Source organism: Schistocerca nitens, chromosome 12 (genome assembly GCF_023898315.1).
Source record: "Schistocerca nitens isolate TAMUIC-IGC-003100 chromosome 12, iqSchNite1.1, whole genome shotgun sequence".
Lineage (NCBI taxonomy): Eukaryota > Metazoa > Arthropoda > Insecta > Orthoptera > Acrididae > Schistocerca > Schistocerca nitens.
The window spans coordinates 151,868,232-151,889,204 of record NC_064625.1 but is presented as its reverse complement, the minus strand read 5'-3'; the positions used below and the strand labels follow the sequence as shown (position 1 = coordinate 151,889,204).

Below are 20,973 nucleotides of genomic sequence, written 5' to 3'. Positions count from 1 at the left end.
AATAGATTTTCCTTCCTTTCTTGGCATTTCTTATTACACTTGTAGTCATTGATGCAACCACTGACTTATGATCACTGATACCCTCTTCTACATTCACGGAGTCGAAAAGTTCCGGTCTATTTGTTGCTATGAGGTCTAAAACGTTAGCTTCACGAGTTGGTTCTCTAACTATCTGCTCGAAGTAATTCTCGGACAAGGCAGTCAGGATAATGTCACAAGAGTCTCTGTCCCTGGCTCCAGTTCTGATTGTGTGACTATCCCATTCTATACCTGGTAGATTGAAGTCTCCCCCTATTACAATAGTATGATCACGAAACTTCTTCACGACGTTCTGCAGGTTCTCTCTGAGGCGCTCAACTACTACGGTTGCTGATGCAGGTGGCCTATAGAAGCATCCGACTATCATATCTGACCCACCTTTGATACTTAACTTAACCCAGATTATTTCACATTCGCATTCGCTAATAACTTCACTGGATATTATTGAATTCTTTACTGCTATAAATACTCCTCCACCATTGGCGTTTATCCTATCCTTGCGGTATATATTCCATTCTGTGTCTAGGATTTCGTTACTGTTCACTTCCGGTTTTAACCAACTTTCCGTTCCTAATACTATATGCGCACTATTTCCTTCAATAAGAGATACTAATTCAGGAACCTTGCCCTGGATACTCCTGCAGTTTACCAATATTACGTTAACTTTTCCTGTTTTTGGTCTCTGAGGACGGACGTTCTTTATCAACGATGATAATGTTCTCTCTGGTAAGCCGTCAGGTATTTTATCGTTTCGCCCAAGGGGGGGTCCCTCTAACCTAAAAAACCCCCGTGTGCACGCCACACGTACTCTGCTACCCTAGTAGCTGCTTCCGGTGTGTAGTGCACGCCTGACCTGTCTAGGGGGGCCCTACAGTTCCTTGTGTTGTAAGCTGCACGATTTCAGTCATTTCGAAAAACAGTGGTCTGTTTTTCATTCCAGAAGGAAGCAGAGATAGTTATTACCTGCGGTCGAGCAAGTGAAGACGATCGAGAGGCCTCGTGAAGCTAGAGAGCCACTCAGTCTGACAGGCAGCACCACAACTCTCGAAACCTTTGCAACCATTTTTCGACACTTGTGAAAGTGGAATAACCTGGGAGTCTGCACTTACACACCATTTCTGGAATGACAGATTCTACAGGATATGTAGACCAGCTCCAGTACAACCTTCTGGCACAGGATCTATCGGCACGGAGTAAGCCAAAAGATGGTTTTACGTATGTTGTGTGAAAACTAATATTGCCCCTCACCTGCAATGTGTGCCAGGATTATCGGCAGCAGCTTTTCCTCCACAAAAAAGTGTATTTCCTTGTTGTTGCATTAAAACCATCATCATCAGTGCTTCACCAATAAAGTGACTTTAGAGATGGCTTCATAAATCTTCACAAACTGGGCTACAAAAAATCCTCCAGTAACCGCTTTATTGGCAAATCAGCAGCAATAAAGCATCAATGGTAGGGATACAGACCTATTCGGACCATCTGTTTCATCACAATGCCTTGTGGACATATGTACGAGTACCTGCCACTTTGGCTGGATAATGTGCTTTTGGCAATAAGGCATAGAACACCCTATCACTTCTGTGTCACTGTCAAGAGCTCAACATTATCTCCTTATGTTGTCCATGTTGGACTGTGGTTTAACAATTACAACTGTTTATGACATAAGAAAACAAATTAAAACAAATATCTTTGTCAGCCGGTTATTTTTTTTCCCCAGTTCATGTTTCGAGGACTTACACCCCGATATGCTGAGGGACCACTGCATCGAATTTCATTTGCCGGATTCCGTCAGTTGTCTGTTTTGAACATCATTTCAAAGATATTCTAGCAAAAAGAATCCCTAAGTTTGTTACAAAGATACATTTTCATCATCAGATGGCACAGAAATATGAAACAGTGACACAAACAGTCCAGACATTGCACCGATGAAATATTTCTATGATGAGGTCAAGAAAATAACCAGACAGAACGTGAGACACAGTTCTATCAAATAATGAAAGACTTTTCTCAATACTGCAGATAAAATCCTCTCACAGTAGTAATGGGTGGGGAGGGGGGGAATTGATTACTGTAGTGGAGCACGATAAAAGGTACACCGGTCCATTACAATCTACCTGACATAACAGTGCCGAATAAAGCTTCGCTACACGGTTGGCGAAGATACTCCACGTGCCAATGGTTGCTTGGGGACAGAACCCTGTGGGAGGAAACAAACTCATCACGCAAGTCAATTTACGGAACACAGAGTCCAAAACCCAAGCGAGATGAGCAAGAGACAAACTCGGCACGGAGCTGGCATGGATAGCTAGCAGCTAAACACATCTGCTAGTGTGTGTGTCCGTACTCCGAGTTGCATGCTCCTTCCGTGGCAGCTTTCCACACTATCCCACTGTATTACCCACCCCAGCTTGTGCGCCTCAACCGTGATGTTTGCTGGTGGGGATTCTAAAAATAGGTCTTCATTTGTGGGACATTCTGATGCGACAGTAACTCAATGTCAGACTGCACAGGAACATAAGCACAGACATATTCATCATCAAGATTCTTGTCAACCACATCTCACCATCATAACAGAGAATCGCTGAATTGTGCACCGAGCATATAACATCATCATATCTGCACCTGCCATAAGTGAATAGGTAAAGGACTCCCTGTGACATTCTAAGTCATTCCACGCCACTGGCAGAGGCTAGCAGCAGCCAGAGTAGGGAAATATCATGCCACACTTAGGTGTCAGCACCACAACACGAATGACTGCATTTGGTGTGATGCCACAACCAGGAAGCACGGACTGCTGGCGAGCGTGTTCTTGGATTCAGCAATGAATTGCAATTCTGAAGTATCCCTGATGACCACTGCCACCGAGCATGGCAACGACCCACTGACAGGTCACTTTCTTCCAATGTTTTGGAAGGGCACAGCAGTGTTACACCTGGCCTCACGGCACGGGCAGCCACTGGGCATGACTTCAGGTAAAGATTGGTGAATGACTGAGGGAACTCTGAAGGCACAACAGTGTGTCACGGACATCCTTCTTCTTCGCAAGTTACTTCTCATGTGACAGCATTGTGGTAACGTTTTTCAACACAACAATGCACACCCTCACATAGCACCTGTCTCTATGAACTGCCTGCACAATGCTGAGTTACCTTGTGGTTAGAAGGATCCCTACATCTGTTCTGATAGAATACATGTGGAACAAGCTAAGATGTCAACTCCATCCCAGTGCCAGTATCCACGATATTAAGAACCTGTTATAGCAGCTGTGGGCTAACTTACCTCACAAGAAGCTACAACAGCTTTATAACATCCTTTCCAACTGAATTAGTACATTCTTCTACTGCAGGTGCGGGTACAACATTACACTGGTAAGTGGGTTCATACTTTTTAAGTTCTTAGTAAATTAGACTAGATTTTCTAACCACTGAAACACCGCCATACAGCCTCTCAGCCCACAAAATTCCATTTAATTTCCTCCTCCCTTTCTGGGTGTTTCACTTTTTTGTGAGGTGTTGTATTTTCGGGCTGACTGACTATTTCCATAGCATCTGTAGCAGAGTCAGTACCTAAAACTAGCTAGGCGTTGCCTGAGAAATTAGTTAGAGCAGTTTTCATTCTTTCGTTTTTAACTTTAATTCCTCATTTCCCTTTTATTCGTGAAGATGTTAATAATTTTATCTTTTCCTTCCTTAAGAAGGCACATTGTGTGCTATTGGATTTTAAGTCCTCGTAGATACTCTGAAGCAGACAGGATGTTTTGATCAAAGGTGATCCTGTGGTTGCATTTACAGAAACAGAAATTTGAATTAGTGCAGATTACCTAATTCTGCATCAATGCATCAAGTCTTAGATCTATATCTGTATTTCGTAAGCAACCACACAGCGCATGGCAGAGGATGCATTGTGTACCACAAATACTCATTTTTAGACAACATAGTCATGTGGAGATAACAGCGATTAATTTACTTATAATCAATTATTCAAAATGACAGTCACGATCACATTATTTATTTTGCCGCCATCCGGTTTCAACCCGCGATGGGGTCATCTTCTGGGCAGTTTTCACCATTTGGTCGCTCACTGGAGTCATCACCCTGCCTGTGCATGGTCGGTAACTATGGTAACTCCAGCGAGCGACCAAATGGTGTAAATTGCCCTGAAGATGACCCCATCGCGGGTTGAAACTGGTTGGCGGCAAAATAAATAATGTGATTGTGACTCATTTTGAATAATTTATTACAAATACTCATGTTCCCCCTTTCTGTTCTTCTGGCAGAGGGTACACGCCCCAATTATGTCTGATTTTACCATTAAGGCTATGTAATATGTACTTGTGCATCTGAGAAAGTAATTTCCCTGTCACCTAACGTTCATTGTTGCCTGTGAAAATGTTGTCTCTCTGCACTACACAACAATTTTCTCATAGTGTCTCAGGCCACAGCATACAGCCTCATGTCACAGTTACTTGAACATTTCCTCTTATTTTTGAATGAAGAAACATGTCAAGTTGTACAGCCCCTCTTTCAATTTAACTATTACTTTCATTAATCCAACTTTATAAAATCTCAGACTGTCAAACTGTAGTCACAAGTTGGTCAAATGAGGGTTTCCAAGTGACCTCTTCTTTGCATTGACGGTATTACCTCAGGACTGTTATAATAAATCTAACTGTAGCATCTGTCTCCCCCCCCCCCCCCCCCCCCAATGCAATTCAGAGGCAAGCTGCTAGATTTGTCAACATGCAAGTATCACAGAAATGCTCCATGAGCTCACATGCTAATCCATGGAGAGAAGACAATGTTCTTTTCACGAAACTATTGAGAATTTTTAAAGAACTGACATTTGTGACAGACTGTAGAAGGCTCCACCTACTTACATCTTGCTTAAGGATTGCTATGACAGAAGAGGAGAAATCAAGGTTCATATGAAAGCATATATAGTCAGGCACTTTTCTCTCACTCAAGTTCCATGTGGGACATGAAAAGGAGAGATTAATAGTGGTACCGGATACCCCCCACCATGCACCCTATGCCTTGTGGCTTGTGGAATAGGCATGTACACATAGATGTAAAAAATCAAATTGAAATCATTTCAATCTATATTTATTATGCCAGGTAATTTATGCGATCTGTGAATAGTAGCTGTCATGTCAAACATTACGAAAGGTAGGATGTGGTTTTCAATAGGGTGTGTGATCACCATGGACGGCAATGCCTGCTCTACGATGTGCTCCCTTCCCTTGCTGCCCACAAGGTTGTTAAGGAATTCTTTGATAGAATATTCCACTCCTTCTCCAGCATGGTCAACAACTGCTGGTTGGTCACTGGTGCATACGGATGATGCAATGGGTCTCACCAACACATCCCATTGTGCTTGGTGGGATTTAAGTTGGGGAACAGGCAGGCCACTCCATATGCTGAATATTCTCGCGTTCCAAGAGCTACTCCACCTGTGCTGTTGGATGCAGCTGCACACTGGCATCCGTGAAAGTTAAGTCAGAGCTAAACACGGTCTTGAGAAGACGCACATGGGGGAAGAGTACAGTGTCACAATGTTGACCAGAGTGCCTACTGCATTCAAATATTTGGAGGTCAATATGCCCATAAAAATGATCAAGTTCGATAATGTTCCTCGGTGCATTACATACCCTCATATCAAGAGAGGTTGGAACATGTAATTCATTCAGGAACATTGTCAAATATGATCTTTATGATGGTCCAGGTGTTAACAGTTTGCGGAGCCATAATGTTGCATGAGGCAACTGACCTCCACATCTATAAAAACGGTACACTCACAGGTCAACATTACTGTAACACTGTACTCCTTCCACATGTGCATCTTTTCAGGTGTGTATTTGGCCTCAATTTCATTTTTATGCATGAAAATGCACAAGCATCACGATGGAGGACCTTTTTGGACAAGAGGACATTCAGTAAATGGACCGGCCTGCATGTTCTCCAAAAAAATTAAATACCAACTTGTGGGTTGTGTTGGGGAGACATACTCTAGCAGATCTACATGCACCAGTAGTTGTCAACTGTGCTGCTGAAGGAGTGGAACACTCGAGTGCGCTACTGAAATCGTAATGCGACAATGTGTGTTTCTCAGTGTTGCTTGGCCAGTCTGGCATATACTGCTCTCTTTTGATGCCGATTGTTGGTTGCTGCGAGCAGGAACACATGAATGTAAAAAAAAAAAAAAAAAAAAAAAAAAAAAAATTGGGCTTCTATCACTTTTGGAGAGTACACAGTTCAGTTTGTGTTTCTCCAAATAAATATGGAAGAACTACAACAAATCAACTTTGTTCGCATACATGCAATGTTTCTAGCCAAATCTGAATGATAAAATAGTGTTTCCTTCATTCAGCTGTCTTCTAGTTTCCGATCCTACACCAAGTGTTGCAATGGTGTCATTTTTGTATTTTGAAAATGGAAGACTTTTAGACAATTCAATACCCTACATTGTCCGCCTGGCACTGAATATTCGTTACATTTCAAAGATTTGGACAACAATTCTACTGTAACTGTAAATGATCTGGAATTCACAGCAAACAATAGCAAGCCTGAGACTTCTAGAGAGACTACACGTGATTCAAATAATGTTTTGGAGGATGATAATGAATTTGTTGTTATGTACCAGTACTACAAGCTTCAGAAAAACAGCCAAAAATACAGAAAAACTGATGACTTGGAAAAAGGAAAGTGCTTTGTTCAAATCTGCAACTCAATGAATGTTTGCAATATTTAGCAGTTGCCTTTGCAGAATCACCAAGTGTTGACAAGGAAGATAAAACTGCATTTTCTTTAAAATTTCTTGGTATATGTTGCTAACAGGATCTGCCTTTGGGGTGGTTCCAGAGTTCCACAGTAATGTGGAATCCAATTAATGTTTTCAACCCGGAAGATAAATATGAAGAACATGTTGTTGCTGTTGTGGTCTTCAGTCCTGAGACTGCTTTGATGCAGCTCTCCACGCTACTCTATCCTGTGCAAGCTGCTTCATCTCCCAGTACCTACTGCAGCCTAAATTCTTCTGAATCTGTTTAGTGTATTCATCTCTTGGTCTCCCTCTACGATTTTTACCCTTCACCCTGCCCTCCAATACTAAATTGGTGATCCCTTGATGCCTCAGAACATGTCCTACCAACCAATCCCTTCTTCTAGTCAAGTTGTGCCACAAGCTCCTCTTCACCCCAATTCTATTCAGTGCCTCCTCATTAGTTATGTGGTCTACCCATCTAATCTTCAGCATTCTTCTGTAGCACTACATTTCAAAAGCTTCTATTCTCTTCTTGTCCAAACTATTTATCGTCCACGTTTCACTTCCATACATGGCTACACTCCATACAAATACTTTCAGAAACGACTTCCTGACACTTAAATATATACTCGATGTTAACAAATTTCTCTTCTTCAGAAACGCTTTCCTTGCCATTGCCAGTCTACCTTTTATATCCTCTCTACTTCGACCGTCATCAGATATTTTGCTCCCCAAAAAGCAAAACTCCTTTACTACTTTAAGTGTCTCATTCCCTAATCTCATTCCTCAGCATCACCAGGCTCAATTAGACTACATTCCATTATCCTCATTTTGCTTTTGTTGATGTTCATCTTATATCCTGCTTTCAAGACAATGTCCATTCCATTCAACTGCTCTCCAAGTCCTTTGCTGTCTCTGAGAGAATTACAATGTCATTGACGAACCACAAAGTTTTTATTTCTTCTCCATGGATTTTAATACCTACTCCGAACTTTTCTTTTGTTTCCTTTACTGCTTGCTCAATATACAGAATGAATAGCATCGGGGAAAGGCTACAACCCTGTCTCACTCCCTTCCCAACCGCTGCTTCCCTTTCATGCCACCACAACTCTTATAACTGCTATCTGATTTCTGTACAAATTGTAAATAGCCTTTCGCACCCTGTATTTTACCCCTGCCACATTCAGAATTTGAAAGAGAGTATTCCAATCATCACTGACAAAAGCTTTCTCTAAGTCTACAAATGCTAGAAACATAGGTTTGCCTTTCCTTAATCTTTCTTCTAAGATAAGTCGTAGGGTCAGTATTGCCTCACGTGTTCCAACATTTCTACAGAATCCAAACTGATCTTCCCCGAGGTCGGCTTCTACCAGTTTTTCCATTTGTCTGTAAAGAATTCGCGTTAGTATTTCGCAGCTGTGACTTATAAAACTGATAGTTCGGTAATTCTCACATCTGTCAACACCTGCTTTCTTTGGGATTGGAATTATTATATTCTTCTTGAAGTCTGAGGGTATTTCGCCTGTTTCATACATCTTGCTCACCAGATGGTAGAGTTTTGTCAGGACTGGCTCTCCCAAGGCCGTCAGTAGTTCCAATGGAATGTTGTCTACTCCGGGGGCCTTGTTTCGACTCAGGTCTTTCAGTGCTCTGTCAAACTCTTCACGCAGTATCGTATCTCCCATTTCATCTTCATCTACATCCTCTTCCATTTCCATAATATTGTCCTCAAGTACATCGCCCTTGTATAGACCCTCTATATACTCCTTCCACCTTTCTGCTTTCCCTTCCTTGCTTAGAACTGGGTTTCCATCTGAGCTCTTGATATTCATACAAGTGGTTCTCTTTTCTCCAAAGGTCTCTTTAATTTTCCTGTAGGCAGTTTCTATCTTACCCCTAGTGATATATGTCTCTACATCCTTACATTTGGCCTCCAGCCATCCCAGCTTAGCCATTTTGCACTTCCTGTCGATATTATTTTTGAGACGTTTGTATTCCTTTTTGCCTGCTTCATTTACCGCATTTTTATATTTTCTCCTTTCATCAATTAAATTCAATATCTCTTCTGTTACCCAAGGATTTCTACTAGCCCTCGTCTTTTTACCTACTTGATCGTCTGCTGCCTTCACTATTTCATTCCTCAAAGCTACCCATTCTTCTTCTACTGTATTTCTTTCCCCCATTCCTGTCAATTGTTCCCTTACGCTTTCCCCCCGAAACTCTGTACAATCTCTGGTTTAGTCAGTTTATCCAGGTCCCATCTCCTTAAATTCCCACCTTTTTGCAGTTTCTTCAGTTTCAATCTGCAGTTCATAACCAATAGATTGTGGTCAGAGTCCACATCTGCCCCTGGAAATGTCTTACAATTTAAAACCTGGTTCCTAAATCTCTGTTTTACCATTATATAATCTATCTGAAACCTTTTAGTATCTCCAGGGTTCTTCCGTGTATACAACCTTCTTTCATGATTCTTGAACCAAGTGTTAGCTATGATTAAGTTATGCTCTGTGCAAAATTCTACAAGGCGGCTTCCTCTTTCATTTCTTAGCCCCAATACATATTCACCTACTACGTTTCCTTCTCTTCATTTTCCTACTGTCGAATTCCAGTCACCCATGACTATTAAATTTTCATCTCCCTTCACTACCTGAATAATTTCTTTTATCTCATCATACATTTCATAAATTTCTTCGTCATCTGCAAAGCTAGTTGGCATATAAACTTGTACTACTGTAGTAGGTGTGGGCTTCGTGTCTATCTTGGCCACAATAATGCGTTCACTATGCTGTTTGTAGTAGCTTACCCGCACTCCTACTTTTTTTATTCATTTTTAAACCTACTCCTGCATTACCCCTATTTGATTTTGTATTTCACCAGACGAAAGGTCTTGTTCCTCCTGCCACAGAACTTTACTAATTCCCACTATATCTAACTTTAACCTATCCATTTCCATTTTTAAATTTTCTAACCTACCTGCCCGATTAACGGATCTGACATCCCACGCTCTGACTCGTAGAACGCCAGTTTTCCTTCTCCTGATAATGACATCCTCGTGAGTAGTCCCCGCCCGGAGATCCGAATGGGGGACTATTTTACCTCCGGAATATTTTACCCAAGAGGTAAAGCTGCATGCCCTCGTGAAAAATTACGGCTGTAGTTTCCCGTTGCTTTCAGCCGTTCACAGTACCACAACAGCTAGGCCGTTTCGGTTAGTGTTACAGGGCCAGATCAGTCAATCATCCATACTGTTGCCCCTGCAACTACTGCTGCCCCTCTTCAGGAACCACACGTGTGTCTGGTCTCTCAACAGATACCCCTCCGTTGTGGTTGCACCTACGGTACGGCTATCTGTATCGTTGAGGCACGCAAGCCTCCCCACCAATGGCAAGGTCCATGGTTATGCAACTCAAATAATCTACATCACCTGAAGACGAACATTGTCTTATTTATTAGTTAATTTCTTGGACACTCATTGCAATGATGTCGATGTTGCATTAGAAACTATGGAAACATCAGAAGAAATAGGAACTCTAAGAGATTTTGTGAATTGAGGCTCCAATGATGGTTGTTCTGCTAATTAATGTCCAGAACAAAAACAGAGTAGCCTCCCAGCCATAGAAAACATGTACAACAATAGCTTTCAGAGGGAAAAGATAATGTAAGTTTTTTTGTCAAACGAAGGAGGGAGAAAACTCTTGAATTTAAGCACTATACAACGTTGATTTCGTTTCATAAAATCAAACATGAATTGAGAAAAAGTTACACGAAGTACAAAATATGTGCTAAAACAAAACTCGCAAAAATGTGAAAGAAAAACTATTCGAAAGATTTAGACCTGCTTGTGAGTCAGTGAACCATTACCGACGGAGATCTATGACATTGGGCACTCTGAATTGCAAACGAGAGGAATATTAATAATTTCCAGGCTTCTTTGACACCTGCAAATTTTACAGAAAAGTGAGCTGGAAAATTACAAAGTTTACCTCCAGTAATTGTGCAGATGAGATGTCATTAATAGGTAGTACTATAGATAAATACATTGCTGGTGTAAAATGAAGCTTCTTGTTTTCCTCTAAAATGTCGTGTATAAAGTTAATCGGCCACATTTCGTAACAGTTTATGAGTACTGTGACAGATTCTGCCATGTCCTCAAGTAAATCTCAAGTCCTGTGAACAGTGTTAAGAATTAGTTGGAGTTAAGACAGAACGTTGGGTGTGGCAGAAGGAGCCACAAGGGTCACACATGTTTGGCCACTTGAACCAGCTTGGGCAGCCTAATGGGAAAAAAAAAAATTACAGGTGTCTGGGTTACAGGAGCCTAGGAGAGTGACTCTGGAGGCCTACTGAGGTAAGGGACAAGCCGCTTAACAAAATCAATGAGAAAAAAAGCCTCAGAACTACTGAAGCAAGTTTCTTAGGCTGTAAATGAATCTGTGAGAAAGAAAGAGAAAGGGGCTTGTGGTGGAAGCTACAACACATCATGAGAAGCCAATGGAAGGCTTAGGATGAATTCAGTGATCTTATAGGGAAAAGCTTCCTAATCCCTCTGCACAACCTCTGACATAACTAAAGAATAACAAAATAATATAACCAATGAAGCCTTGGGACAGAATCAGATAAGGGTTTCAGTTAGTACATGGAACCATGACAGACAGTCACTGTCTCTATGAAAGAACTTGACTCTCGTGGGGAGGCGCCTCAGCAAGGAAGGTCAATTTGTACTAAGATTTGGAATAAATGTATTTGTTTCGGGTGCTTATTCTCCTCGTATCCTCCCACTCCCAAATCCACATCAGCATTTTTACATGAGGTTATCAGTCTCCCTCTCAATTTGGATGACTGACTGAATTCCTTGTATCAAGAACCCCTGCCCCTCAATCACAGGTAAACTCCACACTTGGGATGCAACAATACGTCTACAACAATGCCAGCGATAAGTGTCAATAGATTAAATTTGTTTCGGGTGCTTATTCTCCTAGTATCCTCCCACTCCCAAATCCACATCGGCAAATTTACATGAGGTTATTAGTCTCCCTCTCAATTCGGACGACTGACTGAATTCCTTGTATCAAGAACCCCTGCTCCTCAATCACAGGTAAACTCCGCACTTGGGATGCAACAATATGTATACAACAATGCCAGCGATAAGTGTCAGTAGATTAAATTCCCACAGCGTTATGTCTGTCTTCAAGGACATCAAGGGGGGGGGGGGGAAAAAAAAAAAAAAAGACTGTTTACTTGCAAAAGTCTTGTAATGGACGTCGCAAAATCTGGAAAAATGGGAGAGAATAACAATCTATATCATATCTGAAATGTATTCTGATTACTGGCAGAAAATAATGAATCACTTTTATTGAACTCTGACATAATACCTCTATCATTAGGACAATGATGAAGTACACATATTTTGGATTCCACATGGAACTAACAGTGTGATTCAGCCTCTTGAAAAAAAAAAAAAAAATTTCAACAGTGTAAAGCATTATTCAGAAAATTATCAGACAGTACAGTTTTGGAAGCTCTTTGTCATGTCAGGTCTATCTGCAGAACAGTATTGCTAAACTTCAGTCATTTCTGCAATGTCAGTTTGCATCACCACATTTTACAAGTTTATCAAGTACGCATGGTATGCAGCACAATACGCAGAACAATGGCCATGACCATTTCTAACTCCATTCCTGTTCTTACAAATAAAACTAATAAGTACTGTGAAGGCCTCAATGCACTGGTTTTTTTTTTTTTATCAGAAATACCTGACGTAAAAAAAAAAGTTTGTTTTTGTCATTCAATACATACTTTGTTTTTTGTGACAACTAGAAGGAATAAACAAGGAACTGTTTTATTGTTAGCACAATATACATTATTCAACTATTATTCTATGAAGTTTGCTATAGGAATTTTTATAAAATATTTAATGTCAACAAATGTTAATGAAAGTTGCGATTGATGGAAGTCATCTGTGATGTAATATCATTCACTGTCTCTATTTTCTTTCTTTTGCTAGTCACTTGCATAAAATTACATCCCTGATCAGTTTGTCAATATGAAATCTATTGATTTGAGACATTTTTGGTACAGTTTAAGTGCTTAAAATTCGTATATGTGCACATCGGACTTCACGCTAAGCGGCACAATGTCCTCTTGTCATGGCTGTGCCTACTTATTCACCAATTCACGCACTGTGCAGGAAGGGCTGTACAAACCACTGTTATAAGCAATTATCTGTGCGGCAAAGATGAGTAACTTCAACATCTTTTTAAAAAAAAATAGTTGCAGTGCATTTTAGCACCTAAAATTTCGGTAGTAAATTTCTTTTGTTGTGTTCTTCTTGCATGAAAATTCCAGGGTAGGTTTCGTTATTTTGGACTGGACTTTCCCTTGTTAGTTGGCTTCTCACGACATTACAAAAAAATCACAATAAAAACTCAAGACTCCTTGCTGAACACAAGGAACTAGCCTGAAAACGAAAATGGACTAAAACTGATCACCACTGATGATGGTCTGTACAGCTGGAACAAACAATAACATTCTACATCTACACCTGTACTCTGCAAACCACTGTGAAGTGCGTGGCAGAGGGTACATCCCATTGTACCAATTATTACAGCATTTTCCTTGTCACATTCATATAAAGTGCACAGGAAGAATGACCATTTAAATGCATCCATGCACAATGTAGTTGATTAACTGCAACTGGTTGTCTCTCAATCCCCACATGAGTGATATGCAGCAGGTTGTAGTACATTCCTTGTGTCATCATTTAGACAGTTCATTAAACTTTGTAAGTAGGCACTCTCATGATAGTTTACACCTATTTTCCAGTGTCTGCCATTTCAGTTTTTTTACCCTACCTGTGACACTCTCCCACAGGTTGAACAGACCTGCAACCATTCAGGCTCTCCTACTCTGTACGTATTCGATGTCCCCTGTTCATCCTATCTGGTATGGGCAATATTCTAGAATAGATAACATATGTGATTTATAAGCAATGCCCTGTGTAGAGTGATTGCATTTCTCTCATATTCTGTCAATAAACTGAAATCTGACAACTGCTTCACCTACTACTGAGCTTATGTGACGATTCCATTTCATATCCCTAAGAACCCTGGAGATACTAAAAGATTTCAGATAGATTATATAATGGTAAGACAGAGATTTAGGAACCAGATTTTAAATTGTAAGACATTTCCAGGGGCAGATGTGGACTCTGACCACATTCTATTGGTTATGAACTGTAGATTAAAACTGAAGAAACTGCAAAAATGTGGGCATTTAAGGAGATGGGACCTGGGTTGTACAGAGTTTCGGGGAGAGCATAATGGAACAATTGATAGGAATGGGGGGAAAGAAATACAGTAGAAGAAGAATGGGTAGCTTTGAGGAATGAAATAGTGAAGGCAGCAGACGATCAAGTAGGTAAAAAGACGAGGGCTAGTAGAAATCCTTGGGTAACAGAAGAGATATTGAATTTAATTGATGAAAGGAGTAAATACAAAAATGCAGTAAGTGAAGCAGGCAAAAATGAATACAAATGTCTCAAAAATGAGATCGACAGGAAGTGCAAAATGACTAAGCTAGGATGGCTAGAGGACAAATGTAAGGATGTAGAGACATATATCACTAGGGGTAAGATAGAAACTGCCTACAGGAAAATTAAAGAGACCTTTGGAGAAAAGAGAACCACTTGTATGAATATCAAGAGCTCAGATGGAAACCCAGTTCTAAGCAAAGAAGGGAAAGCAGAAAGGTGGAAGGAGTATATGGTGGGTCTATACAGGGGCAATGTTCCTGAGGACAATATTACGGAAATGAAAGAGGAGGTAGATGAAGATGAAATGGGAGATATGATACAGCGTGAAGAGTTGGACAGAGCACTGAAAGACCTAAGTCGAAACAAGGCCCTGGGAGTAGACAACATTCCATTAGAACTACTGACAGCCTTGGGAGAGCCAGTCCTGACAAAACTCTACCATCTGGTGAGCAAGATGTATGGGACAGCCGAAATTCCCTCAGACTACAAGAAGACTATAATAATTCCAATCCCAAAGAAAGCAGGTGTTGACAGATGTGAAAATTACCAAACTATTAGTTTAATAAGTCACAGCTGCTAAATACTAACGCGAATTCTTTACAGACGAATGGAAAAACAGGTAGAAGCAGACCTCGGGGAAGATCAGTTTGGATTCCGTAGAAATGTTGGGACACGTGAGGCAATACTGACCCTACGACTTATCTTAGAAGAAAGATTAAGGAAAGGCAAACCTACATTTCTAGCATTTGTAGACTTAGAGAAAGCTTTTGACAATGTTGACTGGAATACTCTCTTTCAAATTCTGAAGGTGGCAGGGGTAAAATACAGGGAACTAAAGGCTATTTACAATTTGTACAGAAAGCAGATGGCAGTTATAAGAATCGAGAGACATGAAAGGGAAGCAGTGGTTGGGAAGGGAGTGAGACAGGGTTGTAGCCTCTCCCCGATGCTACTCAATCTGTATATTGACCAAGCAGTAAAGGAAACGAAAGAAACGTTCGGAGTAGGTATTTAAATCCATGGAGAAGAAATAAAAACTTTGAGGTTCGCTGATGACATTGTAATTCTCTCAGAGACAGCAAAGGACTTGGAAGAGCAGTTGAATGGAATGGACATTGTCTTGAAAGGAGTGTATAAAATGAACATCAACAAAAGCAAAATGAGGATAATGGAATGTAGTCAAATTAAGTCGGGTGACGATGAGGGAATTAGATTAGTAAATGACACACTTAAAGTAGTAAAGGAGTTTTGCTATTTGGGGGTGCAAAATAACTGATGATGATCGAAGTAGAGAGGATATAAAATGTAGACTGGCAATGGCAAGGAAAGCGTTTCTTAAGAAGAGAAATTTGTTAACATCGAGTATATATTTAAGTGTCAGGAAGACTTTTCTGAAAGTATTTGTATGGACTGTAGCCATGTATGGAAGTGAAACGTGGACGATAAATAGCTTAGACAAGAAGAGAATAGAAGCTTTTTAAATGTGGTGCTACAGAAGAATGCTGAAGATTAGATGGGCTGATCACATAACTAATGAGGAGGTATTGAATAGAATTGGGGAGAAGAGGAGCTTGTGGCACAACTTGACTTGAAGAAGGGATCGGTTGGTAGGACATGTTCTGAGACATCGAGGGATCACCAATTTAGTATTGGAGGGCAGCATGGAGGGTAAAAATCGTAGAGGGAGACCAAAAGATGAATACACTAAACAGATTCAGAAGGATGTAGGTTGCAGTAGGTACTGGGAGAGGAAGAAGCTTGCACAGGATAGAGTAGCATGGAGAGCTGCATCAAACCAGTCTCAGGACTGAATACCACAACAACAACATAAATGACCTTGTGGATAACATTGGAAGTTCACTGAGGCTTTTTGCGGATGATGCTGTAGTATATCAAGAGGTTGTAACAATGGAAAATCGTACTGAAATCCAGGAGGATCTGCAATGAATTGACACATGGTGCAGGAAATGGCAATTGAATCTCAATGTAGACAAGTGTAATGTGCTGCGAATACATAGAAAGAAAGATCCTTTATCATTTAGCCACAATATGGCAGGTCAAACAGGAGGCAGTTAATTCCAGAAATTACGAGGGTCGGTCAAAAAGTAATGCCTCCCATTTTTTTTTCTACTTAAAGAAATTAAGTTAAGTGAAAAATTTGAATTTGGCGCCATTCCTCAAACCTTCTTCTGCAATCCACTGCAGTAGTAACTTTCTGTGTCAACAGGTGGCAGCACAGCAGAAGTTTGTAAGATGGCCGACATCGATGTTCGTTTGAGACAGCGTTGTGTGATTGAATTCTTGAATGCAGAAGGTGAAACGCCCATACGCATTCATGAAAGACTGAAGAAGGTGTACGGTGTTGTGACAGTGGATGTCAGCACTGTTAGACGATGGGTTCGTCGTTGTAAGGAAGCTGAAGGGCAAACACCGTTGACTGACGAAAAGCGGAGCGGCAGGCCGGTGAGTGCAGTGACTCCACACAACATTCAGCAAGTTGATGACATCATTCGTGGTGACCGTCGGGTGACTGCAGATGAAGTGTGTCGCATTATTTCTCTTAGTAAAGGCAGTGTGATCACGATTATTAAACAATTGGGGTACTCAAAAGTTTGTGCACGGTGGGTTCCAAGAATGTTAACCGATCAGAATAAAGAGGCAAGGAAAACAATAGCCTCCCAACACTTGCAGCGCTTCCGTTTGGAGGGAGATGAGTTTCTGAAAAAAATTGTGACCGGGGACGAAACATGGGTGCATTTTTTTGAACCCGAATCAAAGAGGCAGTCAATGGAGTGGCGTCACACAAGCTCGCCGAGGAAGAAAAAATTCAAAACTGTGCGATCGGCAGGGAAAGTTATGGCAACAGTTTTCTGGGATACAGAGGGTGTGATTCTGGTTGATTTTTTGGAGCAGGGATGCACAATAAATTCTGTTCAATACGTCACAACCCTCAAAAAACTTAAAGCACGTCTTCAGCGAGTTCGCCCAACAAAATCAATGGCAGATGTTCTTCTTTTGCATGACAATGCAAGACCACACACCAGTCGTCACACCTCTGACGAGATTGTCAAAATTGGATGGGAAGTTTTGCCTCATCCCCCATACAGCCCTGACCTGGCACCATCAGACTTCCATCTGTTCGGGCCACTAAAAGAAGCTCATCGTGGGATTCATTTTGAAGATGAGGAGGCCGTCAAAACATCCGTGCGTCAATGGCTTAGGAAGCAGAGCTGTGATTTTTACCGTGCTGGGATACATGCCCTTGTTCAAAGATGGACCAAAACTGTAGAGATGGGCGGAGATTACATTGAAAAATGACAAAATGATCCTCAATGTTGTGGTTTTCAACCTATGTAATTGCATTTAAATTTCCTGACAATTAAACGTAGAAAAAAAAAATAGGAGGCATTACTTTTTGACTGACCCTCGTATCTGGGAGTAGGCATTAGGAGTGATTTAAAATAGAATGACCATATAAAATTAATCATCGGTAAAGCTGATGCCAGACAGATTCATTGGAAGAATCCTAAGGAAATGCAGTCCGAAAACAAAGGAAGTAGGTTACAGTACACTTGTTTGCCCACTGCTTGAATATTGCTCACTGGTGTGGGATCCGTACCAGATAGGGTTGATAGAAGAGATAGAGAAGATCCAACGGAGAGCAGTGCGCTTCATTAAAGGTTCATTTAATAATCGCGAAAATATTAAGGAGATGATAGATAAACTCCAGTGGAAGACTATGCAAGATATATGCTCAGTACGTACTTGAAGAGACCATGAGGATAAAATCAGAGAAATTAGAGCCCACACAGAAGCATACCGACGAACTCTCTTTCCACAAACAGTACGAAACCGGAATAGAAGGGAGAACCGATAGAGGTACTCAAGGTACCCTCCGCCACACACCGTCAGGTGGCTTGCAAAGTATGTATGTAGATGTAGATTTTGGAAGATGAGTCAAAACCATGATCTCCATCTGGCTTATTTTGGTTACTTCCAGACTCTTGTAGCTTATGGAATAGTTTTCTGGAGTAAAAGTAAAAGTCGATTAAACAAAATTTTTAGATTACAGAGAAAGACTCTGTAAATTTTGTCACACAGCTCAGGGCAGGCTCACTGCAAGCCCCTATTTAAAAAGCTGTTTGCTTACTGTTCCATCCTTGAACATACACAAATGTCGATGTTTATGAGAAGAATTCGATTTGATAACCTGCTAAACAACTCCAACTACCAGAGTTTTAACACTCGCCACTGTGCATCCCTCCATATAGAACAAGTTAGAACATCCACCACTTTGGTGCCATTTTTTATAATGTGCATACTTAGAGAGGTTGAAGATGGAAACTGCTTTTAGATCAGAGTTAAAATCATTTCTTGTTCAGAAATGCTTCTATGGTGTAAGTGAATATGTTAGGTTATAAGATTACTACACCCTCATTCACTTTTAGAGTTCTTTCAATGCTGTTAGCTGACAATTGTGTTGGTGAAGAATGTTTCTGCTGCCAGCTTTCTGTTTCCTCTGTTGTAGATGCTCGATGACAAACCTCTGCTGTGAAAGGATCTTTTGCTAATTATTTGTGATGGTTAAAGTGTTGGCAGGATTTCGTGTGCTCATGTTTTATGCCTTTTAGCAGTGGTTACAATCTTCTCCTGTGTTTTATTTTGTAAAGAGTGTTTTAAATCAAAGTTTCAGATTTTTACCACATAATCACTGATTGACTTACTGTACATCTCGTACTTTTCTGCAGTGTTTATTTTCAACATTTTTATTCCTTTTTTTTTTTATTGTGCATGTTCCATTAACAATGTAGACGATGTATTTCACAATTCCTCTTCCAATCGTGTACTAAGCGAGGTGGCTACTCCAGTCAATGTGCTGGACTCGCATTCAGGAAGACTGCGATTTATTCTCTGTCGAGCCATTCCGATTTTTCCTGTGTCCCTAAGGTGACTGCTGGAATGTTTCCTGTGATTAGGCCGTGGCTGATTTCCTGCCTTATATTCATATTATCCTATCCTATTTTGTTAATGTTTTATATGAATATATTTTTCTGTATGCTTGCGACATGTCCAATACTATTGTACCTTTGTCTATGGATGGGTGAATAAATACATAAATAGCTTTATTTATTGTTAATCCTGATCCCCAGATGTATTTCCTTTTGCTGAAAGAGATGTGATAAGCAATGAAATAAAACTGCAAAGAAGAGTCTCAGTCACAAATAAGTTACTTCTTTAAGCCATTAACAACTTGTATCAGGTATGAAAATATTAACACGCAGCAACATCAGGTAGTGTTGTCTCTCTGTTTGCTGTGGACCATGTCATCATAGATCCAGATGACATTATTAAATAACTTCCAGAACAGTGCACTCATTTTTGAATACATACAGCGTGTGTATCAAGCTTGTTTAATGTAACTTTTGACTGTATATTGTAACTTCAGTTTGTTTCATCTTATTGTTTATATTAGCGTGGCATCGTTAAATTAGTGGCTCTTAAATTATTGCTCAGCATCTTGCAATATTACAGTATATCTCATTTTTATACACTATGTTATGCGCCTAATTAAAGCTTCAGGTAACTTAGTAATCTTTGGAATAATTCAGGCCGAAATTCAACGCAAATAGTGAAGTTTCACTGTAGTTTCAGAGGAAATTTCATACACTTCTAAAATATTACTGAACACACACACACACACACACACACACACACACACACACACACACACACACACACACATTGTTGTTCTTACAACGCACGATTTCTCCACAAGAAGATTTTGACAGATTATTCAGCACTGTCTGATGTAGTTGAAATTATATAAATTACATAACTAAATGTGGGTCATCTTATATCTGTTGGAACTCAACATCCTATTCACAGTGAGGTTTCTACTAAAAGAAGATGTGATCAAACTTTTCAAGGATTAATAAGCAGCCATGGCCTTCATAAAGATTCATCTTCGTATTTTCTTGTGAAGAACTAGCAAAATCAAACATCTAAAGTGACATTGCAAAGTTTATAATTTACAATTCCACTGTTTAGCAAATACCCCAGTGTCACTGGAAACTAATGCTTACAAATTACACGAACAAGAACAAGTTGCGACTGCTTATGAGACATTTATCCAGTACAATGCTGCGGAAATTCGCCAAGAGCTATACAGAAACGGTTATTGAACTAGCAATTTACCTTAAAGACACCACAATATAGACGGATGTAACAATTATTCTACGATAAACAAGGTAATGACTGCAATTACATAGGCTACTGTGTTACGTTCAACTTATACGAAATCTAAATCAGTTAAATAACTGCGTACAGCTAACGAGAAACAAAACTACATACTCATATTTAAGTATTGATGCGCTTTTTTCTGAAGAATCAGCTGATGTTTCATCAGTTACGGATTCAGGAGTTCGTTCTGATGATTCTTCTTCCGCTCCCGCGATGCTATGAGACGGCGAATTTACTAGAATCAGAAGAAGTAATTATTTGCTAATGGTACACTAACAGAATCTTGTTCTGAACGCATGATTTTTTTAAAAAATTCTATCAAGAACTTCTACCGTAGTGCAAATGGATAGGGGACATTGATAAGACACACAAATAATCACATTACAGCGAACTACAAACTCTTC

General features: G+C 40.3%; 1 protein-coding gene across 1 annotated transcript in view; it reads right to left on the bottom strand.

The window, feature by feature from the left end:
• LOC126214862 (TBC1 domain family member 5) overlaps positions 1 to 20,973 on the bottom strand; it is a 159,224-nt gene that overhangs the window by 137,739 nt on the left and 512 nt on the right. Inside the window, exon 2 of the mRNA XM_049941499.1 lies at positions 20,681 to 20,804. Coding sequence (XP_049797456.1) covers positions 20,681 to 20,804 — 124 coding nt within the window. The remainder of the gene's footprint in view (positions 1 to 20,680; positions 20,805 to 20,973) is intronic.